The sequence below is a fragment of the Pipistrellus hanaki genome, assembly GCF_964339955.1.
Source record: "Pipistrellus hanaki genome assembly, chromosome: 11".
In the NCBI taxonomy this organism is placed as follows: Eukaryota; Metazoa; Chordata; class Mammalia; order Chiroptera; family Vespertilionidae; genus Pipistrellus; species Pipistrellus hanaki.
In genome coordinates, this window is record NC_140513.1 from 5,308,931 (window position 1) to 5,324,811 (window position 15,881).

General features: G+C 43.1%; 1 protein-coding gene across 11 annotated transcripts in view; it reads right to left on the minus strand.

The window, feature by feature from the left end:
• The window catches only part of RALGPS1 (Ral GEF with PH domain and SH3 binding motif 1), a 241,292-nt gene that overhangs the window by 104,555 nt on the left and 120,856 nt on the right, over window positions 1–15,881 (minus strand). For all 11 annotated transcript variants that reach the window (XM_084898361.1, XM_084898365.1, XM_084898360.1 and 8 more), the window contains exon 8: window positions 7,216–7,342. In XM_084898361.1, the coding sequence (XP_084754487.1) occupies window positions 7,216–7,342 (127 nt within the window). The remainder of the gene's footprint in view (window positions 1–7,215; window positions 7,343–15,881) is intronic.

Consider the following 15,881-nt stretch of genomic DNA (forward strand, 5'->3'; position numbering starts at 1 on the left):
GGATGGATCTGTGGAACAAATGAGCATTCCCTGGGGATGCTTGGAAACACGTGGAGTGGGGAGCTGCGGCGGGGTGGGGAGGCTGGATTTACTGCGAGAGGAATGGAATTTTTTCAGTTGGGCATTAAAGGAGAGGATTATCCTTAATGCTGGCAAACTTGGGGACAGCTGGATAATACTGTGGCAACCCTGACTTGGGAGCCATCAAACCTGGTCCTGGGCACTGGTGGCCCCACCAAAGGGGCAACAGCCACTCTGATGCACATGTGGGAGGTGGATGTGCTGGCAGCATCTGCTGGAAGCAGATCAAGAGCACCTGTGCCTGCCTTTCATCTCGGCTCTCAGGGGCTCACCGCTCAAATGCACACACCGGTGCTCAAAGCCCAAGTGCAGGCAAGCGCCATGTGTCTCCATCAGCCATCAGGGACCTGCTCCCTGACAGCTGTTTTATGTCTTTCCAAGGCTTGGCTCTAAAGTGGCCTGTTTTTAAAGGGCTTTCCCTCCCCCTAGCCATTTCTGAAATACAGTGGCACACCACAGCCTTTTGCATCTCCCAGTCCTCCCTCCTCCGGCCTGACCTCCTCAAAGCCATTCACATACTGTAGGCAAAGTGACTGGTGTTAAATGCAAATCCAGTCTGGTCATACCCTGCTTTGCGGTTCCCAACTGCTCCTCGGGGGGTTGGGGGGGGGGGTCGGAGCCTGAGCTCCCACCCCCGTGTGTAGGCCCAGGAGATCTCACCCTCTTTCCCTCCAGCTGCTTCTCATGACACTCTCCCCTTCATTCTCTCCCCTCCAGCCAGCTTTTCCAACAAACATGTTTTCCCCACTTGAGGGTTCTTGCACAAGCCGCTGTCTTTGTCTGGCATGCTCACCTCTCACCCTTCACCCCGTTTATTCATCCTCTAGAGTTTCCCTCCAGAAAGCCCTTCCTGGTCCCTGAGACTGGGTCGGCCCCCCTTTGTTTACTCCTTAGTCTTTCCCTTCATAGGGCTCAACTCACTTTTTGGTTTTGTGTTCACTGCCTGTATCAGACCTGGGATGTGAGCTGCCCCAGAGTAGAACCAGAGTCCAGGAGTGCATCACCTGACAGAGGCCTGCTGATCAGCTGGGACCGCGGGGAGACACCCCCTCCTTGCCAAGGGCCTGCAGGAGCCCTTCTCTCACCCCACTGTCCTGAGGGCTTCGGAGCCTCAGTGTAAACACTTCTTTGTGATCAATGACCCTTCTCTTTCCAAGTCCTTTTAGAAATCTAATAGTGTGGGTCTGCTTATTTTATACTCAGAAATGACTTGCCTTTATTTTCAATTTCAAAGTTCATCTTTGAAAATAAAGGCTTACACTTTAAAAAAATGAATAGCTTAGATTCTAGATATTTACTTCACATATTAGAAGTCTGAGTAAATTTACCAAGAATGTTTAAATGTTCTCTTACTATTTAGAATTGTCAGAATGCCTGATTTTTGTTCCTTGAGAGATCATAATTTTCCACACTGCATATACTTTTAGAATCAGCTCTAAATCTTTGAAAATGCATTAAATTCCTCATTTTATTTAGCTATTTCCTGGAAGGAATTATAGGTAGTGAAAACCATTCTCTAAGTCAATAAAGCTATTTAGAAATAAATGGTGCAACCATCCTTCAAAGCTCTGCCTGCTTTTATCATTATTTCAACCTGAACTAGACATTTACAAGTTGCTATCAGATAAAATTAAGCTGCAATATGACTATTTCCCACCAGTATTTTTATACTTTGAAGTAATTAAAAAGAAAGTTTTTGATACAAAGAGTCTTATTTTTTAAGTGTAGTTTTTCTCTTAGTGTTTTTTAAATTATATTTCATGAGGAACTCAATGTACCGAAGCTTTCAGTGCCGGAGATTTGCATGGAAAGGCCTTGGAACGCACACCCACACGGTGAGGGCTACGAGTCCTGTGTGAGGGCATTTTTCCACAAAGAAAGAGATACTCGGTGAAGAGTCCCAGGAGACCAGTTAACACAGAACATCCACAGACGTTTAGGAGAATCATCCCAGTAAAACCCATACCAGCTGCGAGAAGCAAATAGCTGCTTAGGTGACATTCAAGGCCTCAAGCCACGGAGCTAAGCAGCTGGAAATACCAGGGACTGACCCAAAGTCACTCCCCAAGCCTAACTCCCTCTCCCCCTGGGAAAGTCCTACAGGGAGGACTCTGCCGGGGAAAAACTTTTTCAGACAATTTTTTCCTATTTTGCACTTTCCAGGAATTATGTAATGATTCCTCTTTTGATAAACAAGCTTATCCCCGAAGCAGGTTGGGTTTTCAAGAGGAATCCAGTACTGAAACCACGACCTGCGCTTGGCAGCATCTGTCCAAGGCAATCAGACGTGCAGGCAGGGCTCTGAGCTGCCCTCTGGATGTAGGGCCCACTGAGACTCAGAATGGGATCCTGCTTCACTCTTTTCAATGAAGCTGCGGCAGCTACGACTCCTGCATATGTCAGGAGTATTCTGAGGTATGTGGAATGCAGTGCAATTGGCCCGAGGGGAGAGGGCACCGTTGTAAGGCTGAAGGGACCGCAGGAGGCAGAGAAGCTGGCTGGCTCAGAGGCGGCAGCAGGAGGCCTTGCAGGAGAATGGGGCCTATTCGGACTCTCTTGGGAAGCACCTGCCGTGAAGCAGCAGCTGAGAGAGGCAATGGAGAGGCCTCAGGGCCGCACAGGCCACCTGTCCACTATCAGCCTAATGAGAGCTTTCATGGGGACGCACAGCACGCCTCTGGCCAGGGCCTGAGGACAGGACTCGTCTGTAGTGGGGGGACCTGGGGCACATATGCGTGGTCAAATGACAAGGGACATGGGTCACAAAGGGGAGATGGTATTGATCCAGTTTGCCCAGGGCTGAGGCCATGGACTAATGCCCTCGGGAACCCCAGGCAGCACCACTTTGTGGCCCAAGAACAGAGAGTACCACAGTTCACCTCACTTCATACAGCACCTGATGGAAGCCATCCACAGTCATAAATGGCAGAGGACGTACAGGTGGCAACCCCAGGGAGAAGAGGAAAATAATGACCTGCACAGGAGAGGTGGGGAGTCAGGAGAGGGCAGTGCTAAAAGCTCAGGGCTTCAAGCCAGACCATCTGGGAAGAGTCCTGGCTCTGCCACTTTCCAGTATTTGACCCTAGGCAACCTCTCCGCGCCTGCCTATTCACTAGGCTACTGTGAGCATTCACTGCAATAACGCATTAAAAAGCTTAGCGAAGTGCCAGGCACAGAGAAAGCAGACAGTCCACGGTAGTTCTCATGTTTTCTCATGAGAGAGAAGAGGCCACCCCTAATGACCCTGGAGCACCTGCTAATGGGACCAGTGGACTGTGCCAGGCTGTCCTCATCCCAATACCATCAATCTCATCTTTTGATTGATTAGCCTCCAATCTCAAAGTGGGAGTGGGCTTGGAGCTATGCAATCAACATGCTCTCCATCTCTGGATGTGAGAGGGGATCTGCCAGTCACCACATAGAAAAGCATCACAGTCTACAGCCAGCCATGAGAGGAGATGAGGAAAGGATGAGAAAACATGAGCAAAAAATGATATTCAACCCAATAATATGGCTAAGATGAAATAAATGTGGGACTTTTATTCCCCTATTAAAAGGCCAGGTCTCACATATGGGGTCCAACAAATGCTGTTTTCAAGGCTCACTCCTAAGACAAAGCAATTTAAAACATTAAAATCCAAAATATATTGTAGTTAAAGATTTATAAAATGAGTGCAAAGGAAAAATAAAACATTTCACAGACTTAAATATTTCAAAGAAGTAAAAGCAAGTAATAAATGTAACCAAGATCACTTTGTAGGGGACACTGTGAAATAAATCTACAACTTTAAAAACTTCTATTTATTCAATAATGCAGGGGAAGGGGATTCCAACATATAGTCCTGTCCTGAGACGAAGTGGTCTAAATTATTCATTTGAATATTATAATTGAGTAACTACAATAGCAATTTGAGAAATTACATCCTCTTTTCCAGCACCCAGGAAACAATTACAAAAACTGATCTTATATTAACCCACAAGACAAATCTCAAACATTTTTAAAAACCTAGAAAGCATATATTTTATTGGGTCGGCAACTAAGTAATTGCGGGTTTCACACACATATGGCTTCAGTTGAATTTTTAGGTTTGCAGACGTAGTACAAATGTAAAACACATTTTGTATTTGATAGTTGGCTATTCAGCTGTTAATCAGTAAAAAAAGTTTTTTGATCTGTTTTGTAGTTTTTGTTTGGCGTTCGTTGAAAAATGGAAAATCAAAAGGAACATTTTCGTCATATTTTGCTTTTTTATTTCCGCAAGGGAAAAACGCATCACAAGCTCATAAAAAGTTATGTGCTGTTTATGGTGACGAAGCCTTAAAAGAACAGCAGTGTCAAAATTGGTTTGCCAAATTTCGTTCTGGTGATTTTTCACTCAAAGATGAAAGACGCTCTGGTCGTCCAGTTGAAGTTGATGACGCCCTAATCAAAGCAATAATCAATTCGGACTGTCACAGTACAACACGTGAGATTGCAGAGAAGCTTCATGTATCACATACATGCATTGAAAATCACTTAAAACAACTTGGCTATGTTCAAAAACTCGATACATGGGTTCCTCACGAACTGAAAGAATCACAGTTAACGCAACGCATTAGCAGCTGCGATTTGCTAAAGAAACGTAATGAAAATGATCCATTTTTAAAACAACTGATAACTGGCGATGAAAAATGGGTTGTTTACAACAATATCAAGCGGAAAAGATCGTGGAGCAGGCCAGGTGAACCAACTCAAACAACATCAAAAGCTGATATTCATCAAAAGAAGGTTTTGTTATCAGTTTGGTGGGATTACAAAGGAATTGTCTACTTTGAACTCTTACCACCCAACCGAACGATCAATTCTGATGTCTACATTGAACAACTAACGAAATTAAACAATGCAGTTGAAGAAAAGCGGCCCGAATTGACAAATCGAAAAGGTGTTGTATTCCATCATGACAATGCAAGGCCACACACATCTTTGGTCACTCGGCAAAAATTAATGGAGCTTGGTTGGGATGTTTTGCCACATCCACCATATAGTCCTGACCTTGCACCATCTGATTACTTTTTGTTTCGATCTTTACAAAACTCCTTGAATGGTAAAAATTTCAATAATGATGATGATGTCAAATCGTACCTGATTCAGTTTTTTGCTAATAAAAAACAGAAGTTTTTTGAACGTGGGATTATGATGCTGCCTGAAAGATGGCAAAAGGTCATTGATCAAAATGGGCAATACATTACAGAATAAAGTTATTTAGTTCCATGAAAAAATTGTCTTTGATTTTCTTTAAAAAATCCGCAATTACTTAGCTGCCGACCCAATACATATTCTAAACTAATGTAAAAAATAATTTAGGGAAAACAGGAGCAATGCATTAAAAAAGACAAAAGCAGAAATTCCATTTTTCATCAAATTTAGGATGTCATATATTATAAGGTGAACCATTATTTTATGTATAAGAAAAACTGCTGTCAATTAAGCAATGTCACATGCTCTGTAACCATCAATGGAAAGATGCTTCCCAATTTCAGAGGATTAGAATGTGGAGAGAAAGCACCTCTAAACTGACAAACACAATGAATCAGAAAGCAAGATAATGTGCCTGACAAATAAATACAAAGTCTCGGAAAGACAACAGATATACCCCTGGCAAAACAAGTTAAAGAAAGAGGAAAGGAAAATGCACACTATTAGGAATACAAAGCATATATAACCACCAGAGGTTAAAATTTTTAAGAGAATATCATATAAAACTCTATGGTCACAAAAATTAAATGAGGAAAAAATGCTATGCTACTCATTTTTAGAACTTGGATCAAATGGACAATTTTCTACTAAAATTCAATTTTCCAAATTGGCTTTGAGAGAATTAGAAAATCTAAATTAACCATGCTTATGGAAGAAATTTTGAAGTTGTCGAAAACATATGTCCAGCAAAATGCATTAGATCCCTGAAAATATTAGAGGTCACTTTTTTTAAAAATATATTTTATTGATTTTTTACAGAGAGGAAGGGAGAGAGATAGAGAGTTAGAAACGTAATTGAGAGAGAAACATCGACCAGCTGCCTCTTGTACATTCCCTACTGGGGATGTGCCCGCAACCAATGTATATGCCCTTGACCGGAATCGAACCTGGGACCTTTCAGTCCGCAGACCAACGCTCTACCACTGAGCCAAACCGTCTTCGGCTTAGAGGTCACTTCTACAAAACCTTATTTTCCCTTGTTTTTAGATCATAAAAAGATAAAAATATTTTTTCATAAAATTAGAGTTAATGGGGTTGAATCACAGTATAAAAATATAGGTAATAATATTACATGTTCACAATAGTATAAACATATATTTTTTAAATGCAACCAAATAAATTAAATGATATGAAGCAAAACAAGATTATCTGTAGGTGGGATAACAAATTATAGTAAATTTCTTCCTAATTTTTTACAATAAATGTATATTATTTTCTAATCAGAAGAATCAATAATCATTATTTTAATTTTATTAGTACAAAGCCCTGGCTGGTGTGGCTAAGTGGGTTAGAGCGTCATCCAAGCACCAGAAGGTTGCCAGTTCAATTCCAGATCAGACCGCATAGCTAGGTTGCTGGTTCAATCTCCTGTCGGGATGCATAGGGGAGGCAATTAATCGATGATTCTCTCTCACATCCATGTTTCTCTGTCTTTCTCTTTCTCCCTTCCTCTCTCTCTCTAAAATCAATTTTTAAAACATCAATAACATATCCACGGGTTAGGATTTACACACACACACACACACACACACACACACACATTAATAATGTCCAGAGAACCAAAACAGAGGCTTTGGGGCCTGCGTTCCCTCAGTTTGGGAGGGTACAGATGAACCAGTGAGAGTCTTGTGACCTTTCTGGGCTGCAGGTTGGGAGGCTTGGGATCCACAGGACACTGTGTGAGAAGCAGAATATCCCTGTGTCAAGGCCTTCATCAAAGTTCCATCCTTGGGAAGTATCATCAACCTATTTCAAGCCAAGGAGCCAGCCAATTAATCACCTCTGTATCCATGGCCCATGCTGCTGCTTCCTGGAAAATTCTCAACTAGAAACTACAAAACATCTTATTTGGTACCGAGCAGGTTTCTTAATAAATAATAACTGATCCGGACTCCTACCTAGATATGGAATACTGGGAACCATCTTCAGGCTTCGGATGTATTCCCGAGTCCGCTTGTAATTATCTTCTTTAGACATCAAGTAGTCCAACTTCTCAAAGGTGGTCTTGTCTTTTCGATTCAAAAGCTGGAGTGAGAAGAACACATATGTATGAGAAAGAAGAGAAATAAACCGGAAGAAGCTAAAGAGAAAAAACAACTGTGGGCAAAGATTAAAAGGAGACATCCAAATGGCATGTCTGCGCTATGCTGAATCCTGAGCACAACTAAAGGGTTTAAGAGGCAGCTTCGTGCTGAGATGGGACGTTCCATGGCCTCGGTAGGCTCTCACACCTGGAAGACAGCCTCTGAAGCTACCTGGTCCACTGTCCTACATGATGCCAGAGCCCCTTGCACAGCACCTGCCTCCATGATGCACAGACCCTACAACAGCAAGGAGCCCAGAGTGTAAAGCAAATTGTTCCATGTCCCAGAGTAATGCACAGCTACATCAGCCTCTTTCCCTGAGTCCAAAGCTACTGGCTCTCTCCTCAGCATCTCTGCCACTGCGGAAAGCCCCAGGAAATTTCACACGATTCACCTGTGTGTGCTGTGCCACAGCCAGATTCCCTATAGTCTATGTCTGGGTCATATTGACACTGGTTATGGTATTTTAATTAAAAAGAAGCCAAGCTTTTTATCCATATGCAGTCATCTAAGTGATGACTTAGTTGAGAAAATATAGGAGGAACAGGTATCCACAGGCCAGAAATTAGAGAAGCGAGATCCTTTATGACTGAGATCTCTGGTGTGTAGAGTTAGTCACCAGGAAAAGAGTGGTTCAATGTGCATAGGAGGCTTTTGGAACAAAGGCATGGAAACCTGGTCATCATGCATGTCCCAGGTCAAGGTCTAGTGCCAGGGAAATGGCAACACGTCTCCTTGAGGAGAGGAGTCTACATTGGGAGAACAGGCTTAAAAAGAGGGTCTTAGTGAGGTCACTGGGAGAGAGCTGGCTTTGGCACAGGACCCTGTGCCTCTGGGATTTGCGATCAATGGCTGAGTCCAGGAGTATGATGGAGAGGGAACTTGGTCCTAGAGCGTCCTTGGCCAAGTTTGGTGTTGAGACCCCAATTATCTGTGCAAGGACCTGGACCAGCAGACCTGCCACATTCGTCAGACTGAGGTAGGCCAGTGGTCAATGCCTATCAAACAGCGAAGAGCAGAGGAACAGGACCAGGGGACATCCAGCACCAGGAAAAGCAGGCCTGTAGAACTGAAGTAATCCCTTTATGTTTTAGAACTGTGCAGGCCAGTTCCCAAGACCTAGGTCTGCAAATCCGAGACTCAGGCCATGTCTGGTAAATCAGGGAGCCTGGGTTGCCATGGGCAGGCCCTACCCAATTCCCTGATCCTCAGCCTCTGGGACCCACAGAGGACATAGCTGTGTGACAACCCAGCTGAGCCGTGGCAGTGTAAGGACTTCAAGGAGGAGCAGTAAAAGAATAAGCTAAAAGGAAGGTCCCGGAGCTGAACAAGTTAGAGAGTAAATAGCAAGTTGTTTTTTTCCTATTGAGAAATCCAGGACATGTCAGGGTGGGGACGCTACACAGATGCTAGGGACAGCGGTTGCTTAGCTGGCTTGCTAATTTGAGCCTGTAATTCATCACATTAACAAATGGACAGGAAATAACACCATCCCCCATTTGCTATTTGTAAAGCACCATAAAATACAACTCATCTGTTCTTCACCAAGCCAAGTGACAAAGATGGGGCCAAGACTACTGCCTCTGCTTCAGGTTCATAATCACAGTCTGAGTATCCTTGGGGAACTCAATTCACAGAGGAGAGATGCCTATTATAGCAACATGATGAGTAAATAGAGACCAAGAACCCAGACAAATAATAAGTAAATTATGGATGAGAGAGAGGAGAGAGGAACTTGGAATAAACACTTAAGGATGAGAAAGTCACTAAGTGAATAATATACACCCAGATCAGAACAAGACCCTCTAGCTATGAACTGCCCCATTGTAAAGTTTGGCAGGTCCCTCATCCTCTTGATGAGAAGGTCATCTCTTTATTAATGCAACTTAGAACCCTCACTTCACTGCAGCTGACCCATGCTGATGCCCAGTGCCCATAGCACTGGCTCTCTGGACCCAGCTGGGAAACTGCCCAAATCCTCTTCCATATTTATCAAATTTGCCCAGCCTATCGAGTACCTCTATGCGTGGCACCACAGAGGTGAAAAGCATGGCATCTGTGTCCTGACATGGCTATGACCAGGCCAATCTGAGCTTAGAGCCCTGGAGGATGTCCCCGAAAATCGCTCTGCAGATTTCTCAAGTCAGTATGAACTGGGCTTCTCTGGTAGAGTGGGACAACCAAGGCAGTCACATTTGCTTGCTTCCTAAATTGAAAGCAGAGTTCCTCCAGTGCACACCTCCCCCTGTGGACCTTGCCTCTGTACACATACTCTCCACCACCCCCCACCCCCCACACTCACACTCCCAAGGGCTGGATCTGGTTAGCTTCACTCGTCTGCTCCATCCTTTAGTGAGTTTCTCATCCTTAAATGTTTATTCCAGGTTTCTCTCTCCTCTCTGCCCACAAATGAAAGTCAGGGTAGCATCAGACTTCTGAATAATAATGCATAGGATGATAGAAGACATGGGAAAGCTCAGAACATCTATTTCCCAATCATGTATTTAAAAACTACTTAAGAACTTCCTCTAGCAAAATAAAGGAATAAACCAACTTCAGGAAGACATGGGATATAGGAAACAGTGGGAAAAATCCAGGAGCAGTAAAGGGATTTGTTGGGATGACAGATGAACAGCAGGCCTTAAGAATGACTGGTCCACATCTGGGAGATGTGTCCAGAGAAAGAGAAGTTGCCATAAAAACCTGATAGGACCTCACATTTGTTGGAAAAATATATATTTACTATATATCATAAAAATAAATTTTAAAATTTAAACATATTAAACTCTATTATAATGCTATATATTTAAAATGTAATATTAAAAATCTATAATATTACAATGTAATGTATTATATATAAAATATTATATCTACATATACAGTTGACCCTTGGACAATGCAGGCTTAAACTTCGCAGGTCAATTGAACTGCCTGTCCAATTCGAACTTGCATTGTACAAGGGTCGTGTGTGTGTGTGTGTGTGTGTGTGTGTGTGTCTGTATGTGGTATGTATGTGTAATATCTGCTAGATAGAAGGAAGCTAGTGTAAGAGGTTTTTTTTTTTAAAGGGAGTTAGAATTCTAGGAAAACAAAGAAGCATTCCAGAAAGGACATGTCCTTAATAGTTTATTACTTGATTACAGAGAACCCTACTTACACATCCCTAATAATTAAAACATGAAATACTCACTTAACAAGTGATTTAACTGTCGTAACATGAGTGTGAAGAATGAGGGAAGATTAGGAAAACTAAACCAGCATCTATCATACAAACAAGTCACCCAATACTGTCAAAAATAAATGGATCAAGAAACTACAGCAAAAGCACACTGGTGGGAATGTGGCAGAAACTACCAGCAGAACCAGCTAACAGCTAAGTGCTTGCCTCTGGGGAATGAATGAAGCATGAAGAGATGGGTGCTCATTGCTTCACTAAGCCTTTCACTACTTAGTGGTTTTTAAAATTAATGTGCATGGGTTATGCCAAAAAATTATTTTAAGATTTAATTTTTTAAATATCGTTTGTTCATTCAAAAAAATAACAGCATTTACTTATACATGTTTTAAAGTTTTATTACAAGTACAGCCATAAACTAAAAACCCCATATGAATTGAGGGTCCTTTAGATTTTAGAATTTATAGGAAGCCCCAGGAAGAAACCATTAGGTATTTGTGCAAGAAAATAAATTATTCGCCTACCTGAGTCAAAGAGATACTAAAAGCATTCACGTTCAGTAAAAGAGGTAAGGAAATAAGCTTGAGGGGACGTTCACTAAATACAACAGACCTCACTTGTAGTCAAATTTAGAAGTCGTGGGGCACCCTGAGATGTTCTTCCATAATATTCATTGTGATTGTGATTAATTGTGTGGCTCCGTCTGTATCTCACTGGACTGACCAGCCCATGAGGCAGTGGCTGTGCAGGCTGTATTCCCTCTACTATTCCTGCAGCTGTATGGTTCCCGACACAGAGGAGAGGCTGCCTGAGTGTTTGTTGAGTAAAAGAAGGAAACTAACAATGATAACTTAAAAATCTAACCCCTTGAAAAACACTTCAATAATTCTTGGGTAAAAGGGGGGAAAGCCACAATTATGGACTATTTAAAAACCACAAATAATGAAACCACTCTCTGTTAAACTATGGGAAGAGGCCAAAACTATATTTAGAGAAAACTCATTGTTTTAAACTTTTATAATTAAACAACTAAGAATATAAATCAATTAAACATTCAATTCAAGAAACTAGAAAGTGGGGGTAAGAAACTGATTAATAGATAAAATCAGAAATTGGTATGTTAAAAAAACTAAATACAAACCTATGGAAAGGATAGCTAAAGCCAAGATCTAATTTATATAAAATATTAGTAGAACAGGTAAAACCTCTACAAATAAGGCAAAAAGCAGAAATAGAGAACATTAGAATTGAGAAAGGGCTATAACCACATATGCAAAGTGAACTAACATTGCAAGGTAAAAATCAACTCTTGCATATTAATTTTAAATAAATTTCATGGTGCTAAGTGTCAGCTGCAAGGGACTACAGGGATTCATAAACCACAGGGGTCAAAAGCCAGGAAGACCACAAACCTTGATCAAATACCTGAAGAAGTGTTGCTTTTGGAAATTTCCTCTACCAGACTCCGAGAGTCTGTATGTGGCACTTGTATTTGACTAATAATGAAAACCCCCCTTCTTCTGGTAAACAGTTCAAATCTGGAAACTGTCTCCATGAAGGAAAAAATAAAAGTCCCTCCAAATCCTCTTTATGAGGACTTTGGTATCTTGTCCCATTGCCTTGAGAGAATATTTCTTGATACGTGGAAATGTTTTTCAACAAAGAGCCTGCTGCTTCAAATATGTAAAACTGGCTCAAAATCCTGCTTTAATTCCAGTGTCTACTGTTGGTATGGAAAGAATTTTTAGTGCTGTGGCTAATCTATGGACCGATGGATTCCACAGACGGAGTGTGGAATAAATAAGGGATGAAACTAGGGCATTTTTAAAAGGCAATTTCCACCTCTTTAGATACAAATTATCAGTTTCTGAAAAATAAGCCACAAAGTCATATATATAATATAAAATATTACATGCAATGGAGAATGCCATAAATAAGAAAAATTGTGGCTTTGACATTTTGTAGGCATCCCGGTCATCTGTCTGTATGTGTCTTTGACTAAGGCTATTTAAACTCTGCACAGATAAAAGTTCACTTGCAGAAAATGTTCCACTGCAAGCAACTCTAGTCCACAGAAAGGCAAACTGTGTCATGGAATGCCTGCTTATCACCCTGGGAATACTAACAGTTTTGTGTCCATTTAAAAAAGTATTTCAACATTCCTTACCTGACTATAAGCACTCTGGGTTCTCCTTGATACAGTTGTAATACATTGCTAGTTCTCTCACTAATTAATGAGTTGAAACTTAGATGAGTGTTCATTTTGCATTTGTATAAGCGCTGATTTTACCTTTAAAAAAATATCCTGTAACAGTTTACATGTATACCACATACACACACAAACATACATTCACATGCATACATATGCACAGAATATATAATCTTGTATGACAATTAGGTGTTTCCAATGAAAACTGCTCATTTTTTAAAATTCCACTCACGGCGACCCTAAGAGTAGAGCCAGGAGGTTGAGATTGATCCCTGAAGAGAAGTTTGCCAAGGGCCCTTACTATAATATGTGCCAGATGTCATTCTAAACATATTGTGTGCTGTTTTTTTCATAAGTGTACTCATTTAATCTTTACCATAGAGGTAGGTGTAGGGCTGAGCCAAGATGTATGCTTCAAGAGTCCACACAGCCCCTCATTTCTTGACCTGGGGTCCCCTGACAATTCAGAAAATCAGGTCATGTGTCTTCAGAGTCCATAGACACCTGACATACAGGCCAGCATGAAAGCTTCTTCAAGGTGACATTTTCCTTTCATGCTCCCTTGGGGACTTCCCAGATGAACAGATATTTTCTGACAGGGGACATGGATGGCTCTCTGATTCCTCTGGGAGCTGAATTCCATGGAGGCTGCAGTCTGGCCTCTCCTCCCGGTGCAGGCATTAGACCCCCAACCCCCTGCAAGGGCCTCGGCCATTTCACCTAACGGCTAACTGTGTCGACTCTGAGAGCATCTTTATTTCTAGCGCAAAATGACTTCCCTTCCTTAGCTCTGGCTCAGCATTGCTTCCTGGTTTTTATTTTGGTTGTATTTTTTCCAGCGTGTGTTGTGTGTTTGGAGCAGGCAACTGGGAGGCTGAAACTTATTCCTTATCAACTCAGTCTGCCATATTGCCTCGAAGTCCAAAACAGTCTGCTAAGAGAGGCTTCTGGCACCCACGGTCACTTCCTGGAAACCAAAGTTGGATTTCAGACATGCCAAGTGTGAGCTGTCAAAGGAACATGTGAGCAGAGGGCTCTGTGGGGCAGGCGTGGGAACGCGGGCCCAGGGCTCCGGAGAGAGGCCGGGAGAGGAAGGAGGCAGCCACCGCTGGGGCACAGAGGTGATGCCTGAAGCTTTCCAAGCCAGTGACATCCCCGAGGGACCGGAAATGGATCGGGGAGGGTGGGAACTGGGATCAGAGCCTCCAGAACACTTACATCAGGGGGGAGGGAGGAACAAAAGCAGGCGGGGAGGAGCCCACTGCCAGGAGGGCAGGAAGGGAACCAAGCCAAGCGAAGAGATTTTTCGAGAAGAGGGTGATAAACAGTGTCCAATGTTGCGACGATGTCAAGAGAGATGAGGGTGGCGGAGTCAGCAGAATCCATGGTCGGGAGCTTCTGAGAGGCAGTGCAGGCAGAGCCACTGAAGAATGTCTGGGAAAGGAGCACCTGGAGAGTGCAAGCGTTGGTCTCCTCTGCCTTCCATCTCCTCACCCCTCACCGTCTCACCTCGTAAGGCTTGGGAAAGCCTAAAACAGACAGCCCATGCCTGTCACCACCTTCTCAACATCAGAGTGGGAAACTTCCTGGATGAAATACAAACACATCTGCCTCCTTAGGATATTTTCAAAGTAGCCATTCCCAAACCTGCAGCTCCATGACCCTGTGCTCCCAGATGTCTGGGAGAGAGAGCCCCATTCCCAGAAGTTCCCTTTCCAGGCCACCACCCTGCAGACCAGGCCTCCTGGCCCATCAACTGAGATGTCCTACCAGCCAGAAACATCACTTTTCACTTTGCTGCTGATGAGTAAAAATCTCTGGATCAATTCAGTAGGAAAGAGTGAATCATAATAGGAACGTGCACAGAGGAAGCTCTGTGTGTTTGTGTGCGCGTGCGTGTGTATGTGTATAGCACATGATCCTAATTACTATGAGGAGTGACTCACCCATTCTCCAGGAATCCCATACCCACAGGTCACTCATGAATAAGTCAGTCTCCTCTTAGGACCAAGTTTCACCATTTTCCCAGTTGTTCAAGTGCAAAACCTAAGACACATCCTCATTCCTTTCTTTTCCTCATCTCCAACATCTCATCCATCACAAGTCTTGCCAACCCTGTCTTTCCCTATCAGTCTCCTGTTCTCCATGTCCACTGCCACTTCCTCCTCTGGGCCAGCATTGTCTCTCTCCTGGATTCTGCCCTAACATCCTAAGGAAGCCCCATTCCCACTGTGGGCCCCTTCCAGAGTCTCCCACTCAATTTGTTTTCCACAAAGTAGCAACAGTAATTAAAAAACAAAAGCAACTGTGAACCAGATCATGTCGTCTGTTTAAAACCCTTTTCTACACTTAGAATACAACCTAGCTGCTCTGTTGGGCCCTGGCCCTTTCTGACTAGTTCCGCTTCCCATCCACGGCATCCTGAGCAAGCTCCTCCTGGCCCACCGTGCTGCTGCCCAGCGCCCTTTGCGTTTCTTCCCTCATGGGCCTTTGCACTGGCTGAGCCCTCTGCCTAAAATGCGCGTGCCCTCATCTTGGCACCGCTGGCTCCTCTTGTTACTCAGGGGTCAGGCAGGCCTTCCCTGAACACCCGGTCGTTTCTATTACATTCTCCTGTTTCAGTCTTCTGATCATTTTGTTCCCATCTGACAGTCCTTTGCTCATTACTTCATGCATTCAACAAACATCGATCACTTCTTGTGCCAGGCAGACTAGGCATGTGTTTATTCTCCCTCAATAACATGTCTGTCTCCTCTGAATAACATTTAAAAAAAATTTCATGAAGACAGGGGCCTTGAGCAGAGCTTTAGGGCCTGGCATGGAGGAGGCATTCAATAAATATTTGATTTGCAGAATGAATAAGTACAAACGGTAATGTGTACTCAGGAAATCAGAATTGGCTGATACAGCTTCTAAGGCCTCATGGCTTTGAGGCAGCCAATATTCTAAAGTGGCCCTAGTGCTGAGATAAATCAGACACTGTCTGTATTTTTCCAGGCCAGCAAAGGTGATTCCCTCCCTGTTTCTACATCTAGTCAGCATTTATTAATGTTACTATGTGCAGGTCTGTGCCTGGTGCCAATCTCGATCCTGTCC